The sequence below is a fragment of the Ranitomeya imitator genome, chromosome 2, assembly GCF_032444005.1.
Source record: "Ranitomeya imitator isolate aRanImi1 chromosome 2, aRanImi1.pri, whole genome shotgun sequence".
NCBI classification, from domain to species: Eukaryota; Metazoa; Chordata; class Amphibia; order Anura; family Dendrobatidae; genus Ranitomeya; species Ranitomeya imitator.
This window is the reverse complement of record NC_091283.1, coordinates 330460702-330476249: the sequence shown is the minus strand read 5'-3', so window position 1 is coordinate 330476249 and position 15548 is coordinate 330460702. Positions and strand designations below refer to the sequence as shown.

The 15548-nt window shown below is 44.2% G+C and overlaps 1 protein-coding gene across 1 annotated transcript in view; it reads right to left on the bottom strand.

Annotated features, from left to right (window-relative positions):
• The window catches only part of LOC138666493 (oocyte zinc finger protein XlCOF22-like), a 31595-nt gene extending 16373 nt beyond the window's left edge, over nt 1-15222 (bottom strand). Inside the window, exon 1 of the mRNA XM_069754710.1 lies at nt 15179-15222. Coding sequence (XP_069610811.1) covers nt 15179-15222 — 44 coding nt within the window. The remainder of the gene's footprint in view (nt 1-15178) is intronic.
• Between the last annotated feature and the right edge of the window lie 326 nt (nt 15223-15548).

Below are 15548 nucleotides of genomic sequence, written 5' to 3'. Positions count from 1 at the left end.
GAAGAAACCTACTTTTCTCTAGTCATAGAGTATGGTTACTCCCTCCATGGCTGTCTGGGTGTATAAATATCACTAAGAAGATTGCCTGCAGACTGACTTACCAACCTCCTTGTCCGGAGAGGCAGAAAAAAAGTGTGAGCAATTGCTCACTTACCCGGGTTTTCTTTTTCTCTCTCTGGGACAGATGGCAGGTATCCTTTGTTCAGTCCGGAATGATAGTCAAAGGGGAATAGAACAGATAAGATCTCGCTGAGGCCTCCAAGTTGTTAAAGACGAGATTTTCTCTCACTCGAACCAACATCAGGTATAGCTTTTCTTAGGCAACTAGAATGGAGAAATAAATCAGAGAGACAGACAAGTCCTTGTCTTTCCAAGATACCCTGGTCTTTATTTCAGGGCCTGGCCTTTTAAAGCCCAAAGATCAAAAGGAAATATAAAGTTACATAATAAATTGGCAAAAATATATGTTATACAATGGGTTGTCGAACACACCCTGGGATACAAGATAAATTACATGAGAAGAATGTGGGGGTGCTTTTCACATGTCTGCGCTTCATAAGATTTTGGCTGAATATTCAGGATTTTTGGGTGGATAAAGACAAAAACAGACATATCTCCTTAATCTGGATATAAACAGCGTGTCCTTGACATTTCTAAGAAATCTTGACCACTGCTATGTGGAATATCCGGGAAATTGTTCACCCGTAGTCAGATGATAACTAAAAACATATGACAATATTAAGTAATTCCTATTTTATTCAGAATGGAAATTTAACAATTTCTTTAACACGGACAGGAGATGTGGTTGGAATATCTACCATTAGCTGAGTTTGCTCTCAATAATCATATGTCTTCTTAGGCTGGGTGTTCTCTTTTCTTTTGTTGTACTGGGAAGAATCCAATTTTCGGTCCTTTTCCTAGGATTGGGGCGGCGGTGCCTGAGGAGGAGAGTTTTTCTGGAAATTTGGAAAGGGTTAGGACCAGTGTGCGCCATAATCTTAAACAGGCTAATATGAGGTCTGTAATGTATAAGAATTAGATCTGTCTCTTTAAGAAAGCGAGGGCGGGAGTTGAGAGGAGTTTCAGTTTCAGTTCTGGCCTGAGGAGGAAATCTTATGCTGCTGTTATGATGTTTTGCTGGAGGAAAAGAGAAGAATAAAATACAGTTAAAGCTTACTCTCTCTCTTAAATTCCTTACACCGTGTGGACATTACAAGGTCTAAGAAATATTTTGTCAAGAGAAGAAGGGAGGCGAGGTTTGTTGTTGGGGACATGGTTTGGTTTGTCCTCTAGGAATCTGCGTTTGAAGATCCCTTCTAAAAAGTTGGGGCCGAAGTTTGTAGGACCTTTCAAAGTGGTTCACATTGTCAACTCGGCAGCGGTGAGATTAGACATTTCTTTGTCCTGAAAAATTAATTCAGTTTTTCATGTATCTTTGCAGAAGAAGGTTGATATGCCAGATAAGGTGGCTATGCCGTCTGCTCCTCCAATTGATGAGGACTGCGAGTTTGAGATTTCACGCATTCCAGGTGGCATAGAGGAGGGTAAGGCTATGTGCACACGTTAAGACACAAAAGAGAATAGTAAAACCAAAAACACTCAGTTTGAAAAAATGTTGCAGTAATCCGCAAGTGCTAGTAAAAGATGTAAAAAACAGGGTATTTGGTTGATACGTTTTTTGCAAAAAATGTATACTAAGCTGCTCTACCAATCTTCACGGTATACCCTTATCAGAGCAGTCCTAACTAATGTATGCAATCCCTATCTGATGTATTTAAAAACCTGATCATCTGTATATAACCTGTGTGAACAGGGTTCAGAGAGGAAAAATCCATGTGTGCATACAGGGTAGAACAGCTTTTGTGCAGATAGCCCAAGAGGAGTGGTGGAACTCCCCAGTCTTGTAGACACAAGAGAACAATTATGGAAACAGGAACACATGGGCTACTTGCACAGTGAACAAGTCTGTATGATCATGTTCACACACCACCAAGAAACCTGAAGACACAAAAGAGAATAGTAAAACCAAAAACACTCAGTTTGAAAAAATGTTGCAGTAATCCGCAAGTGCTAGTAAAAGATGTAAAAAACAGGGTATTTGGTTGATACGTTTTTTGCAAAAAATGTATACTAAGCTGCTCTACCAATCTTCACGGTATACCCTTATCAGAGCAGTCCTAACTAATGTATGCAATCCCTATCTGATGTATTTAAAAACCTGATCATCTGTATATAACCTGTGTGAACAGGGTTCAGAGAGGAAAAATCCATGTGTGCATACAGGGTAGAACAGCTTTTGTGCAGATTATTTGCGGTTTTTTAGCGTTTTTGCGCTATAAAAATGCTATAAAACCGCAAATAATCTGCATACATTAAGCATCCCATCATTTATAATGGAATCCACAATTTCTGTGCACATGATGTGCGTTTCTCCGCATGAAAAACGCATTGCGGGAAAATAATGAACCTGTTCATTAATTTTGCGTTTATTTTCGCGGATTTCCCACTGTCTAATGCATTGGGAAATGTCCGGGAAAAAACGCGCAAAAACCAAGCAAAGAACGTGTCAAAACCGCGCAAAAACCACGCAAAAAACGCATGCGGATTTCATGCGGAAATCTGGCAGAAATGTCCGGATTTCCACAGGAATTTTCTGCATGAATTCCTGAACGTGTGCACATAGCCTAACAGTATCTTGTGTCCTGGAAGGATTTCGGTTCCGAGGACAATTCCTGGGTGAAAGCTGTGGACGTCTCAGTCTCAAGGTTAATTAAGGCTTTTCACAGGAGATTTCCAAATAAGGCCCGGCCTAGAGGATCCGGGGGATCCTAGTTAAAGGGGAGGTACTGTTAGAATCTGTTTAGTTTGTGACTATCTGACATTTTCTTGTGGAGTTCCGGCTGCTGGTCTTTTTCCTCTGGTGCTGGGTTTGTCTTGGGTCAGGTGTTTGTATCACTCTTTATTAACCAGCACCTGCCTCCCACTCCTTGCTGAACAACAGTACTAATCTGCTTGAGCTCTAGCTTGGTGCTTTGTCTTCTGTGTGTTTTATTTGTGCAGTGCTGGTACCTCTGGTTCTGCTAGCCTTAGTTTCTGTTTTCTATTGGTTTCTGCAGCCTTCTCTGTGTTTTCAATTAGGAGATGACCCGTTTTTGAACTGTCCTTAGTTCTTTTAGGAAACCCCTTCCCCGTATCTATAGGTCTTCGTTTGAGATTAACCTAGGATCGTTGGTGGGTCTATTCGCAAGGAATGGGTCGCCAACTCCATTGTAGGGTTTCAGCCTAGCCATAGTGCAGGGTCAGTTTCAACCCTTCTACCTTAGTCCTGTGTTGCAGATCCGTAACAGGAGCAATGAACAATACAGGGTGATTACACAGAGCCCAGCATCATATCATCCCATCGTGGATTGGTTCACATTGAGGAAAAGGAGGAGGAAGAACAGGAGTTACTTTCATGCGCTATAGACAGTACTACAAGCACAACTATCATACAGTCTGTTCAGCGTGAATGGCCTGATGACAGGGAGGAGAGCATGGTCAGTCATCCTCTTGGTGAGGACACGGAAGTCTTGCCTGTTAGCAGTCTGGCACACATGGCTGACTTTATGTTGCGCTGTCTTTTCCGTGACCCTTGTATTCTCAAAATTTTGGGTGCGTCATTACTGGTTTGTGACACTTCTAGAACCAGGCTACAAGGAGAACTTCAATCTCTTCTTCCAGAGGCAGGCAGGTCTACTAAAATGGTGCAGTACCAGAAAGTTCTTGGTGCGGAATCATTAAAAAAATTCCCATCTGAAAAAGCTGGGGGCAGAAGTCACAGTTCATTGGACAACCAAGGAGAACAGGCGAGTGAGACATAACTTCAATCCAGCAGAGGCAGGGGAACACTGGCAAAGTTCTGGAAGAGTTTTCTCAGATCCTCCCATCGCACTGGCCCTGAGGCGCGGAGTACTCACAAGGAGTGCAAAGTTTTGGAAGATGCTGAGGGAGTACCTTGCTGATCGTATCAACATCATCCGTGATTCCTATGTGCCTTTTAATTATTGTGTATTAGCGAAGAGTGAGCACTAAAATGCTTGGGTGCTATTTCCTCGGGTCGAGCAAATTGGAATACTCTAGTACTTGACCGGAGCAACAAGCCCAATGTAAGTCTATGGGAGACCCGAGTATTTTTACCGTGATCCCCCCGCGGGTCCTTTTAAGGTCTAAAAATGTCTGAAAATTATGGGAACACTGCTCAAATGACATGGGGACATCATGGGGATTGCCCCTGGAAGCATTCCAGACTCCTAGTTCACAACTGTAAGAAATTGTTTCTGAGATTCATGCCATTGTTCCCAGTGTCACAAAAAACACACTAAAACGAAACCAAAACAGATTTTACTGGGAAATATGTTAAGATACATCCTTTGCAGGCTAATGACTTGCCTGTAAGGCCAAATAATTAACCCCAGACCGAAAATTTCCTCCCCCCACTTGGGCTTACTTCATACGCAGCATTTTTGAAGCGTTTTTCAACTTTAACATTGCTTTTAACCACTACAAATGCATTCACTGGGAAACGTCATTGTAACATTTAACAACCCTAGTTGGCCATGTGGTGTGTGACACAAATGCAGACTCATCTTGTTTCAGTTATGAAGGAGGGACTCTTAGTCACAGAGCCTATTTGTACTGGTGCATCAGGTGGCATTAATCTTCTTAAAGGGCCATTATTAAACTATGGGTCTCCTAAACTTTTGTAGCCTATGCTGTGAGTGGATGGGCTGCCAAAAATTACAACGCACCACAATACCCCTTTCATAAGATGTCCAGGAGGGCCTCCTGAAAAAATGTTGCATTGAATGAAAGGCCTGCCCTGCTACCAATTCATATGCACCCCAATAAGCATTTTATTTACAATAAGCCTCCTTTGTTTTACACATTGGCAGCAAGGCCAGCCCTGCTGCATAGTCATATGCACCGCATTACGCCTTGGAACCCACATACTGGATGGGCCCATGAAAATCCACGTCACAATATGCATTTTGGACGCCCGTACTCCCTTGTTTTACACATTGGCAGGAAGGCCAGCCCTGCTGCATAGTCACACATGTGCACCCCAATACGCCTTGGAACCCACATATTGGATGGGCCCATGAAAATCCACTTCACAATACGCATTTTGTACATCCAGAAGTCACCAATGATAGACGTAAAAGGGATAAGTTAATCTACCAAAGTGATTATTAATGGGGCTTTAGTGCAGAATTTCCAACATATCAAAGTAAATGGCATTTCCATGCCAAAAAAAATAATTCCACCATCATGCTAAGTGTGCATTTTCTCCACAGAAACACTTGAAGATCATTAATTTTTTTTTTCAACTGTTATTGTATCAGATAAAGAAAATGTTGCTTCCCTGAAATTGTCTTCTGATGGAAAAGAAAAGCATTCATTGAACTATTAAACTGAAGGCAAAGATCGTACATTTCAAGATGGTGGACGTTAAACATGGCATGGTTCCAAAAGATTTTTTTCAAATGTCAGAAAAGTGCAATCCTCCCCTACCAAATCCATTTATCAATGTTCAAATAAAAATTCACATATTAAATCACACACAGAGTTAAGGAGAACTGACTGCAAGGGAAAAAAGGAAGGAATCTGTATCTCTTCCACCAAAACTTGCCAAAACTTCAGAGTTGTGGCTGATAAAAATATCACCAATAAGTCCAAAAGCGAGTGAAACAGAATACTTAAAATCCTTGCAAGACTATAAAGTTTATTAATGTGACACAAAATGATGTCTGTTTTCAGTTAAGATTTTGAGAATACCAAACAATGCAGTGTGAATGACTTCATTGGAGACAGGAGACTGTTAGTTTGAAAAAAAAAATGGGGACCATGAAACGTCAAGCTGCCAAACTCTTTTCGCATGGTAATGAGATCCCAACAATATGTTGAGAGTAGGATGCACTACATTGAAGGACAATCAACTTTTTGTATTTTTTAACGGTATGAGGCTATGTGCACACGTTCAGGTTTTTTCGCGTTTTTTACACGTTTTTTCGCGGTAAAAACGCTATAAAACTCATTAAAAATGCATACATTATGCATCCTATTATTTAGAATGCATTCTGCATGTTTTGTGCACATGATGTGTTTTTTTTCCGCAAAAAAAAAAAAAAATGCATCGCGGTAAAAAAAAGCAGCATGTTCATTAATTTTGCAGATTTTCTGCGTTTTTCCCACTATTCTATGCACTTGGGAAAAAACGCACAAAAAACACACCAAAAACGCGTCAAAAACGCATGAAAAAAACGCGAAAAAAACGCATGTGGATTTCTGGCAGAAATGTCCGGTTTTTGTCAGGAAAATTTTTGCAAGAAATCCTGACGTGTGCACATACCCTGATGGTTCCTTCTTTGCAGAATTATTTACAGGAGAATTTAGCAATTTTATTTGCCGAGTTTTTAACAGTAAGGTTCAGATACGGCTTTAAAGAAGGCTAATACTTGCAATACAACTCAGTTTTATTGCAAAGTACAAAATTAAAGGAATAGTATGAGTGCATACACTTTTGTATATGTTAACATACAAAGGTTAAGTACATATAAGGATTAACTACATAAAATGATTAAGTATAAAGATTAACTATATAGAGTATACTTACATCATCACCAAGAGGCTTTTAAATATCATCCGTCTGGAATATTATTATTTATTATAGCGCCATTTATTCCATGGTGCTTTACATGTGAGGAGGGGTATACATAATAAAAACAGGTACAATAATCTTGAACCATACAAGTCACAACTGGTACAGGAGAGAGGACCCTGCCCACGGGGGCTCAGAATCTACAAGGGATGGGTGAGGATACAGTAGGTAAGGATAGAGCTGGTCGTGCAGTGGTTTGGTGGATCGGTGATTACTGCAGGTTGTATGCTTGCCAAAAGAGGTAGGTCTTCAGGTTCTTTTGAAGGTTTCGATGGTAGGTGAGAGTCTGATATGTTGTGGTAGAGAGTTCCAGAGTAGGGGTGATGCACGAGAGAAATCTTGTATGCGATTGTGGGAAGAGGAGATAAGAGGGGAGTAGAGAAGGAGATCTTGTGAGGATCGGAGGTTGCGTGCAGGAAAGTACCGGGAGACGAGGTCACAGATGTATGGAGGAGATAGGTTGTGTATGGTTTTGTATGTCATGGTTAGGCTTTTGTACTGGAGTCTCTGGGTAATGGGGAGCCAGTGAAGGGATTGACAGAGGGGCGACACCAGGGAATAGCAGGGGGACAGGTGGATTAGTCGGGCAGCTGAGTTTGGAATAGATTGGAGGGATACGAGAGTGTTCGAGGGGAGGCCACAGAGCAGGAGGTTATAGTAGTCGGAATATCAGAGAAGCAACACCAAAACAGAGAATCTCTGGGAGATAACCTACACTACATAAGCTTCCCCAATTATCCAGGTATGAGCACACTGTACATGTTCAGGTACCCCAGTTTTTGCATCTGTCTTAGTCATGTTTCTCTGGTCTTATATAGTGATTTACACTATGTAGTAACTCTAGTTTCACCCAGGCCTTCAAGAGCCAGCTTTCAAGGTCAGATGAAACTGAGATATCATGGAGTCATCAGACGAGGGGCCATAAACCCTTCTATATACATAATTTTCTAAAGGGGTACTTCCGTCTGTCTGTCCTTCTGTCACGGATATTCATTGGTTGTGGCCTCTGTCTATCATGGAAATCCAAGTCGCTGATTGGTCGCCGCAAAACAGCCAAGACCAAACAGCGACGGGCACAGTCCGGAAGAAAATGGCCGCTCCATAATCCCCGCAGTCAGTGTCCCCGTCGCTCCGCTCCCCGCAGTGTCCCCGCCGCTCCGCTCCCTGCAGTCAGTATCCCCAGCAATCAGTATCCCCAGCGCTCCGCTCCCCGCAGTCAGAGTCCCCGGCGCTCCGCTGCTTACTCCCCGCAGTCAGTGTCCCCGGCGCCCGCTCCATACTCCCCTCCGGTCACCGCTAACACAGGGTTAATGCTGGTGGTAACGGACCGCGTTATGCCGCGGGTAACGCATTCCGTTACCGCAGCTATTAACCCTGTGTGTCCCAAACCTTTTACTATTGATGCTGCTTATGCAGCATCAATAGTAAAAAAAAGTAATGTTAAAAATAGGAAAAAAACAAAAAACCTGCTATACTCACCCTCCGTTGTCCGCTGAGTCGCTCGCTCCTGCCGCCATCTTCCTTTCCCAGTGATGCTTTGTGAAATTACCCACAAGACCTAGCGGTCTCGCAAAGCATCCTGGGAACGCAAGATGGCAGCAGCCGCGCGCCCATCTGCACAGGATTCCGTGAGGCGGAGAAACGAGACGCAGAGGAGCAGTGACGAGAATGGTGAGTATGTTAAACTACAAGGGGCCCTCGGATCGCTAGGTATGTTTATTTTTTATTTTTTTAACCTGTAACATACGTGGCGTCACTGGGCAATATACTACGTGCCTCTGTGCTGTATACTACGTCGCTGTGCAATATACTACATCACTGGGCAATATACTACATTGCTGTGCAATATACTACGTGGCTCTGTGCTGTATACTACGTGGCTGGACAATATAAAACGTCGCTGGGAAATATACTATGTGGCTCTGGGCTCTATACTATGTGGCTGGGCAATATACTACGTGACTGGGCAATATACTATGTGACTGGGCAACATACTACGTCGCTGGCCAATATACTACGTCACTGTGCAATATACTACGTGCCTGGGACATATACTACGTAATTGGGCAATATACTATGTAACTGGGCAATATACTACGTGGCTGGGCAATATACTGCGTCGCCGGGCAATATACTATGTCGATGGGCAATATACTACGTGGCTGGGCAATATACTACATGGCTGGGCAATATACTACGTGGACATGCATATTCTAGACCAGGGGTCCCCAACTCCAGTCCTCAAGGCCCACCAACAGGTCATGTTTTCAGGATTTCCTTTGCATTGCACAGGTGATGCAATTATTACCTGGGCAAGACTAAGGAAATCCTGAAAACATGACATGTTGGTGGGCCTTGAGGACTGGAGTTGGGGACCCCTGTTCTAGACTACCCGATGCGTTAGAATCGGGCCACCATCTAGTAGAGAATAAAAGCCACAAGGATTTAGAGAAAACCACCACAGGCAGAGGTTCAGTAAACCTTCATGTTTTACAATGACAAACAACAAACATATAGAAGCTTAGAACTGTTTGTGAAGTGAATAAACAAACATTTCTCAAGATTGTGTCACTAATGAGCATTGTCTGTCACATTTGTAAATGTTTTACAATGCAGCTATGTAATTGTCTGAATGCATTCGGTATATTTCAATCTGGATTCCAAATCGCCATTTGTAAATTCGCCATTTGTATATTTGATGCAGCCAAAGTTACTGCTCTCAAGGAGAGAAACTAATGTAGTGGACAAATAAATATTTGTAATGAACTACTGAACCAAACTAACAGCAATGCTTTATCAAATTTATATGAAGTGTATTGTGTCCAATGTGAGTAACCAGGCAACACAAAAAGGAGCTTTTCAAGTGAGCTCTTTAAGGTACACATGTTATGAAGTCTTTGCCAACAAGGATATGGTTTCACCAATGAGGTGTACCTTTTTTAAAAATATACTATTGCCATCACAGCCCTCCTTGCCCAAAATTCAGTGGCCTTTAACAGTACAGAACACATTCACCCAGGTCATGTAGTTGGAGATATGGAAGATATATTGCAAGAAACTGAGTTAAGAAGAAGGCCCAATGTAGGGGTGTGGGTCTCTGAGACTTGTAATGGAGTGCATGAGCTGACAAACAATTCCCCAATGGGGGATACATTTTTTAAATATTTCATGGGGATCATAGACACCCTTGCCAAAAAATTGTCTGTTGCAGAATGGAACACTTGAACCCTGGATATCTAGTGGTGGAAAATGATGAAAGGTGGAGGAAGGCCTCATTAAAAAGTAGGCCCAATGTAAAAAGTAGGCCCAATGTAAGGGAACGGGTCTCCTAGACTTGTAATGCCCATACACTAAGTGCATGGGTTGTCAAACATTTCTCCATGGGGGTTAATTTTTTTTTTTGAATTGCTTACGGGCATCATAAACACCTTGCAAAATTGTAAAGTGGTTTCCTACACAGTTGCTGCTGGGAAGGTGCAGTTTAAAAAAAAAAAAAGGCGGACGAATCGTTGGATCAGTTGAAGTGATCAGGAAAAAGGGCATGGTGATGACAGGAATGGGAACGTACATGATTAATAACAGCGGTTGCTATTGGAGGTATGAGATCCAGGATACAGCATACAATGATTAGTCGTTTAGCCACCACCAATTACCAGAATGTGTTTCATGCCCGTCAGAAGATCGGTGTAACAGATGCGTGTGTTAGACTCTGCCTAAAAAATGCCTGTCAAAATTATGTTGCCAAAGACGCACGTGTCTGTCTAAAGGGCAAAGAGCAACATGTTTGTGAGATGCTGAATTAGACATAGCAGATCAGTATTGGAGAAAAACCAAACAAACTGATGGATGCTTGTGAAAAACTAAGTTTAAAGAGGAGTGCACCGTCCGTAACTATAAACACACCCGTGGCACAAGCTTCTTCATCTTCACCCATACATATTACCAATAATATCCATATGTCAGTCGAAAATTCTTTGTTCTAGTGTAATGAACACTGTTAAAGGAATGCCACTAAACGTAGATAACCACGACCCTGGAAAACACCAGATTTCCGCTTTACAAGATATGGACGATGATGGTATTGATGACAACTTTGAAATTTACCACATCCACAGCAGAAGATGAAGATCACAGCTGCAAAAATGTTCAAAAAAGGCAGTGAATGTCTGGAAAATCATTTTCTCTTGGGCAAAGTTTCCCTCTTACTAAAGTGGTACCAAATGATACATACACAGCTCTCATGTCTATTTAGCGTGAGATGGTTGAAAGATAATGTTATTATTATTTATTGTTATAGCGCCATTTATTCCATGGCGCTTTACATGCGAGGAGGGGTATACAAAATAAAAACAAGTACAATAATCTTAAACAATACAAGTCATAACTGGTACAGGAGGAGTGAGGACCCTGCCCGCGAAGGCTCACAATCTACAAGGGATGGGTGAGGATACAGTAGGCGAGGATAGAACTGGTCATGCAGCGGTTTGGTAGGTCGGTGGTTACTGCAGGTTGTAGGCTTGTCGGAAGAGGTGGGTCTTCAGGTTCTTTTTGAAGGTTTCGATGGTAGGCGAGAGTCTGATGTGTTGTGGTAGAGGGTTCCAGAGTAGGGGTGATACGCGAGAGAAATCTTGTATACGATTGTGGGAAGAGGAGATAAGAGGGGAGTAGAGTAGGAGATCTTGTGAGGATCGGAGGTTGCTTGTAGGTAAGTACCGGGAGACGAGGTCACAGATGTATGGAGGAGACAGGTTGTGGATGGCTTTGTATGTCATGGTTAGGCTTTTGTACTGGAGTCTCTGGGCAATGGGGAGCCAGTGAAGGGATTGACAGAGGGGAGAGGCCGGGGAATAGCGGGGGGACAGGTGGATTAGTCGGGCAGCAGAGTTTAGAATAGATTTGAGGGGTGCGAGAGTGTTAGAGGGGAGGCCACAGAGCAGGAGGTTGCAGTAGTCAAGGCGAGAGATGATGAGGGCATGGACTAGGGTTTTTGCAGATTCATGGTTGAGGAATGAACGGATTCGTGAAATATTTTTGAGTTGAAGTCAGCAGGAAGTGGAAAGGGCTTGGATATGTGGTTTGAAGGAGAGATCAGCGTCAAGGATCACCCTGAGGCAGCGAGCTTGTGGGACTGGTGAGAGTGGGCAGCCATTTACTGTAATGGATAGGCTCGTTGGGGGGGTCGCGTGAGATGGGGGAAAGATGATGAATTCTGTTTTGTCCATGTTAAGTTTCAGAAATCTAGCGGAGAAGAAGGATGAAATAGTGGACAGACATTGAGGGATTCTGGTTAGAAGGGAGGTGATATCTGGTCCAGAGATGTAGATCTGTGTGTCGTCAGCATAGAGGTGATACTGAAAGCCATGAGATTCTATGAGCTGTCCCAGGCCAAAGGTGTAAATGGAGAAGAGCAGGGGCCCAAGGACTGAACCTTGTGGGACCCCGACAGATAGAGGGCGAGGTGAGGAGGTGGTGTGTGAGTGGGAGACGCTCAATGTCCGGTCTGTTAGGTATGATGAGATCCAGGATAGGGCCAAGTCTGTGATGCCAAGGGATGAGAGGGTCTGTAATAATAGGGAATGGTCCACTGTGTCAAAGGCAGCCGACAGGTCGAGGAGGAGGAGGACAGAGTAGTGTCGCTTGCTCTTGGCGGTTAAGAGGTCATTGGTGACTTTAGTTAGGGCAGTTTCAGTGGAATGGTGTGACTGGAAGCCAGATTGTAGGCGGTCGAAGAGGGAGCAAGAAGAGAGATGGGAGGACAGTTCAAGGTAAACGTGTTGTTCCAGTAGTTGGGAGGCATAGGGGAGAAGTGATATAGGGCGATAGCTAGATACAGAGGATGGGTCAAGAGAAGGCTTTTTGAGGATAGGTGTGATGGAGGCATGTTTAAAGCTTGAGGGGAAAAACACCAGTTGTTAGTGATAGGTTGAAGAGATGGGTTAGGGTTGGGATGAAGACTGTGGTGAGGTTTGGGATGAGGTGGGATGGGAGCGGGTCAAGTGTACAGGTGGTGAGATGCGATTTTGAGAGTAGAGTGGAGAGTTGATCTTCTGTAATGGTGGAGAAGTTGGTTTTGGAGGTGGAGGGCTGGGAAGTCGGGAGGAAGGGCTCTGGGGGTTGTTGACCAAAACTGTCTCTAATGCTATCAATCTTCTGCTTGAAAAATGAGGCAAAGTCTTCAGCGGAGATAAGTGGGGAGGGAGGAGGTGCTGGGGGACGGAGGAGAGAATTGAAGGTGTTGAATAACTGTTTAGGGTTGTGAGACAGAGAGGATATGAGAGATGAGAAGTAGGTTTGTTTAGCTGTGGTGAGTGTGGTCTTGAAAGTAGTGAGGGACTGTTTGAATGCAATGAAGTGCTCGTTAGAGTGGGATCTTTTCCATCTGCGCTCAGCAGCCCTGGAAGCTCGCCTCAGTTCTTTGGTCAGGCTGGTGTGCCAGGGCTGTCTGTTGATATTGCGAGCTTTGGTATGTGTAAGTGGGGCAGCAGATTCCAAAGCTACAGCTATTGTGGTGTTATATAGAGCGGCAGCGTCATCCGCATTGTGTATGGAACTTATGTCTGTGAGAGAGAGGAGGGATTCAGAGAATGAATGTAGGTCAAGATGTTTAAGATTTCTGCGAGGGTGTGAAAGTTTGTGGGGTGGGGATTGTAGACTTGGAGTGGAGCGAGATGAGAATGTGAGAAGGTTGTGGTCAGAGAGTGGAAGAGGTGAGTTAGAGAGGTTAGATAGAGAGCAGAGGCAGGTGAAGATGAGGTCCAGTGTGTGACCGTCTTTGTGAGTGGCTGCAGAAGACCATTGAGTGAGGCCGAAGGAGGAAGTGTAATGTATAATAATGTATTCTGTTTTGTCCATGTCCACTTTTTGAAGGCGAGCAGAAAAGAAGAATGAAATAGCAGGAAGACATGTGATTTTGGTCAGTAAGGAGGTGATGTCAGGTACAGATAGGTAGATCTGCATGTCATCGGCGTACTGATGATATTGCAAACCGTGCCATTACATCAGCTGTCCCAGGCCGAAGGTGTAGCTGGAGAAAAGTAGTGGTCCTAGAACTGAGCCTTGGGGAACACTGAAAGACCGTGGTTGAGGTGAGGAGGTGTTGTGGGAGAGGGAGACACTGAATGTCCCCGTAACAGCCTGATTGTTTTTTAAAGACTGTGCCAATAACACCAAAAAGGCCATTTGCACCACCGGCCATGCCCACATCAGCAGGGGTAGCAAAACTCCCATCCTAACCACCACAAGCATGATCAGGCACATAGCAGCAAAGCACCCGACTTTGTTGGTTGAACACAAGGCTCCATGAAGTGTCTGCGGTGATACCACTGCTTCTTCCGATGTTATGCATGCAAGCCAATCCCCTGTCCAAGGTGCATGCAAAGATGTGTCATGCCCTGTATCTGCAGTTGCACACAAACTCAACTAGCACCATTAACAAGCACGTCATCGTCCTTGTCCATACCCCAGTCCTTGGAACGCAAGCGGAAATACGCAGCCAACGCCACAGTACTAAATTCTCACATTTCTCCTCTGCTTGCGCTTGAAATGTTGCATTTTAGGCCATGGGAGATGTAAGCTTTCCGCAACCTGATGGCCATCACAAGATACTCGTTACCCAGCCGCCACAATTTTTTCCGGCCATTACGACATTACTCAAGCAAGTACGTGTTCCACAATATTAGCCGGGCCCTCAACAATGCTATTACAGGGAAAGTGCACCTAACCACGGACACGTGGAGAAGTGCTTGTGGGCAGGGATGGTACATCTCGCTGACGGCACGCTGGGTTAGCGTAGAGGAAGCCATGACCCAGTCGGACATTGGGAGACCATGTTACAGATGTATGGAGACAGGTTGCGGAAGGCTTTGCATGTCATAGGGTTTTGAACTGTAGCCTCTGGGCAATTGGAAGGCAGTGAAGAGCCTGGCAGAGAGGAGAGGCTGGGGAATAAGAGGGACAGTTGGATTACTCAGGCATCAGACTTTAGGATAGATTGGAGTGGTGCAAAAGTGCTAGAGGGGAGGCCAGAGAGTAGAAGGTTGCAATAGTGGAGGTGGGAGATCATGAGGGTGTGCAAAAACATTTTTGCAGTTTCTTGTAATGTACGGATCCTAGAAATGTTTTTGAGTTGTAGTAGGCAGGAGGAGGCAAGGGCTTGGATATGTATTTTGAAAGAGAGGGCAGAGTCGAGGATCACCCCGAGGCCTCAAACATGTGGGACTATTTGTACCGGTGTGCCATCCTGGCATTACAAAGGCACGTGTCCAATAACATTACCCGTGCCCTTCATAATGCTGTTATTGGGAAAATCCACCTAACCACAGACACGTGGGCAAGTGCTTGTGGTCAGGGACTGTATATCTCACGAACGATACACTGGGTTAACATAGTGAAAGCTGGGACCCAGTCCGACCTTGGGATGGTGCATGTCCTCTCAACCCCGAGTATTCCACTACGTCAATCTGGGTATCCCCCACAGTTTACAGCTCCTGCACCACCTCCTCCTTGGTGTCCTCTTCAGCCTCCATCTCCGAAAGTAACACATCAGTCACAAGCTGGAAGAACTGCAGCACTGCCTCAGCCAAGGGGCAACAGACTGTGCTGAAGCTAATATGCTTAGGTGACAAACCGCACAATGATGAAGAGTTGTGGACAGCTCTGAAAGAGCAGGCAGATCTGTGGCTGACACCGCTGTACCTACAGCCAGGTATGGTCGTGTGTGACAATGGCTGGAACCAGGTGCCTGGCCCATGTGCTTAACCTCATTGTTCAACGTTTTCAGAAAAGTGACACAGAGGTGCCAGATCTGCTAGGAATAATACGAGGCTCTGCGTACCCATTTTAGAAAGTCAGC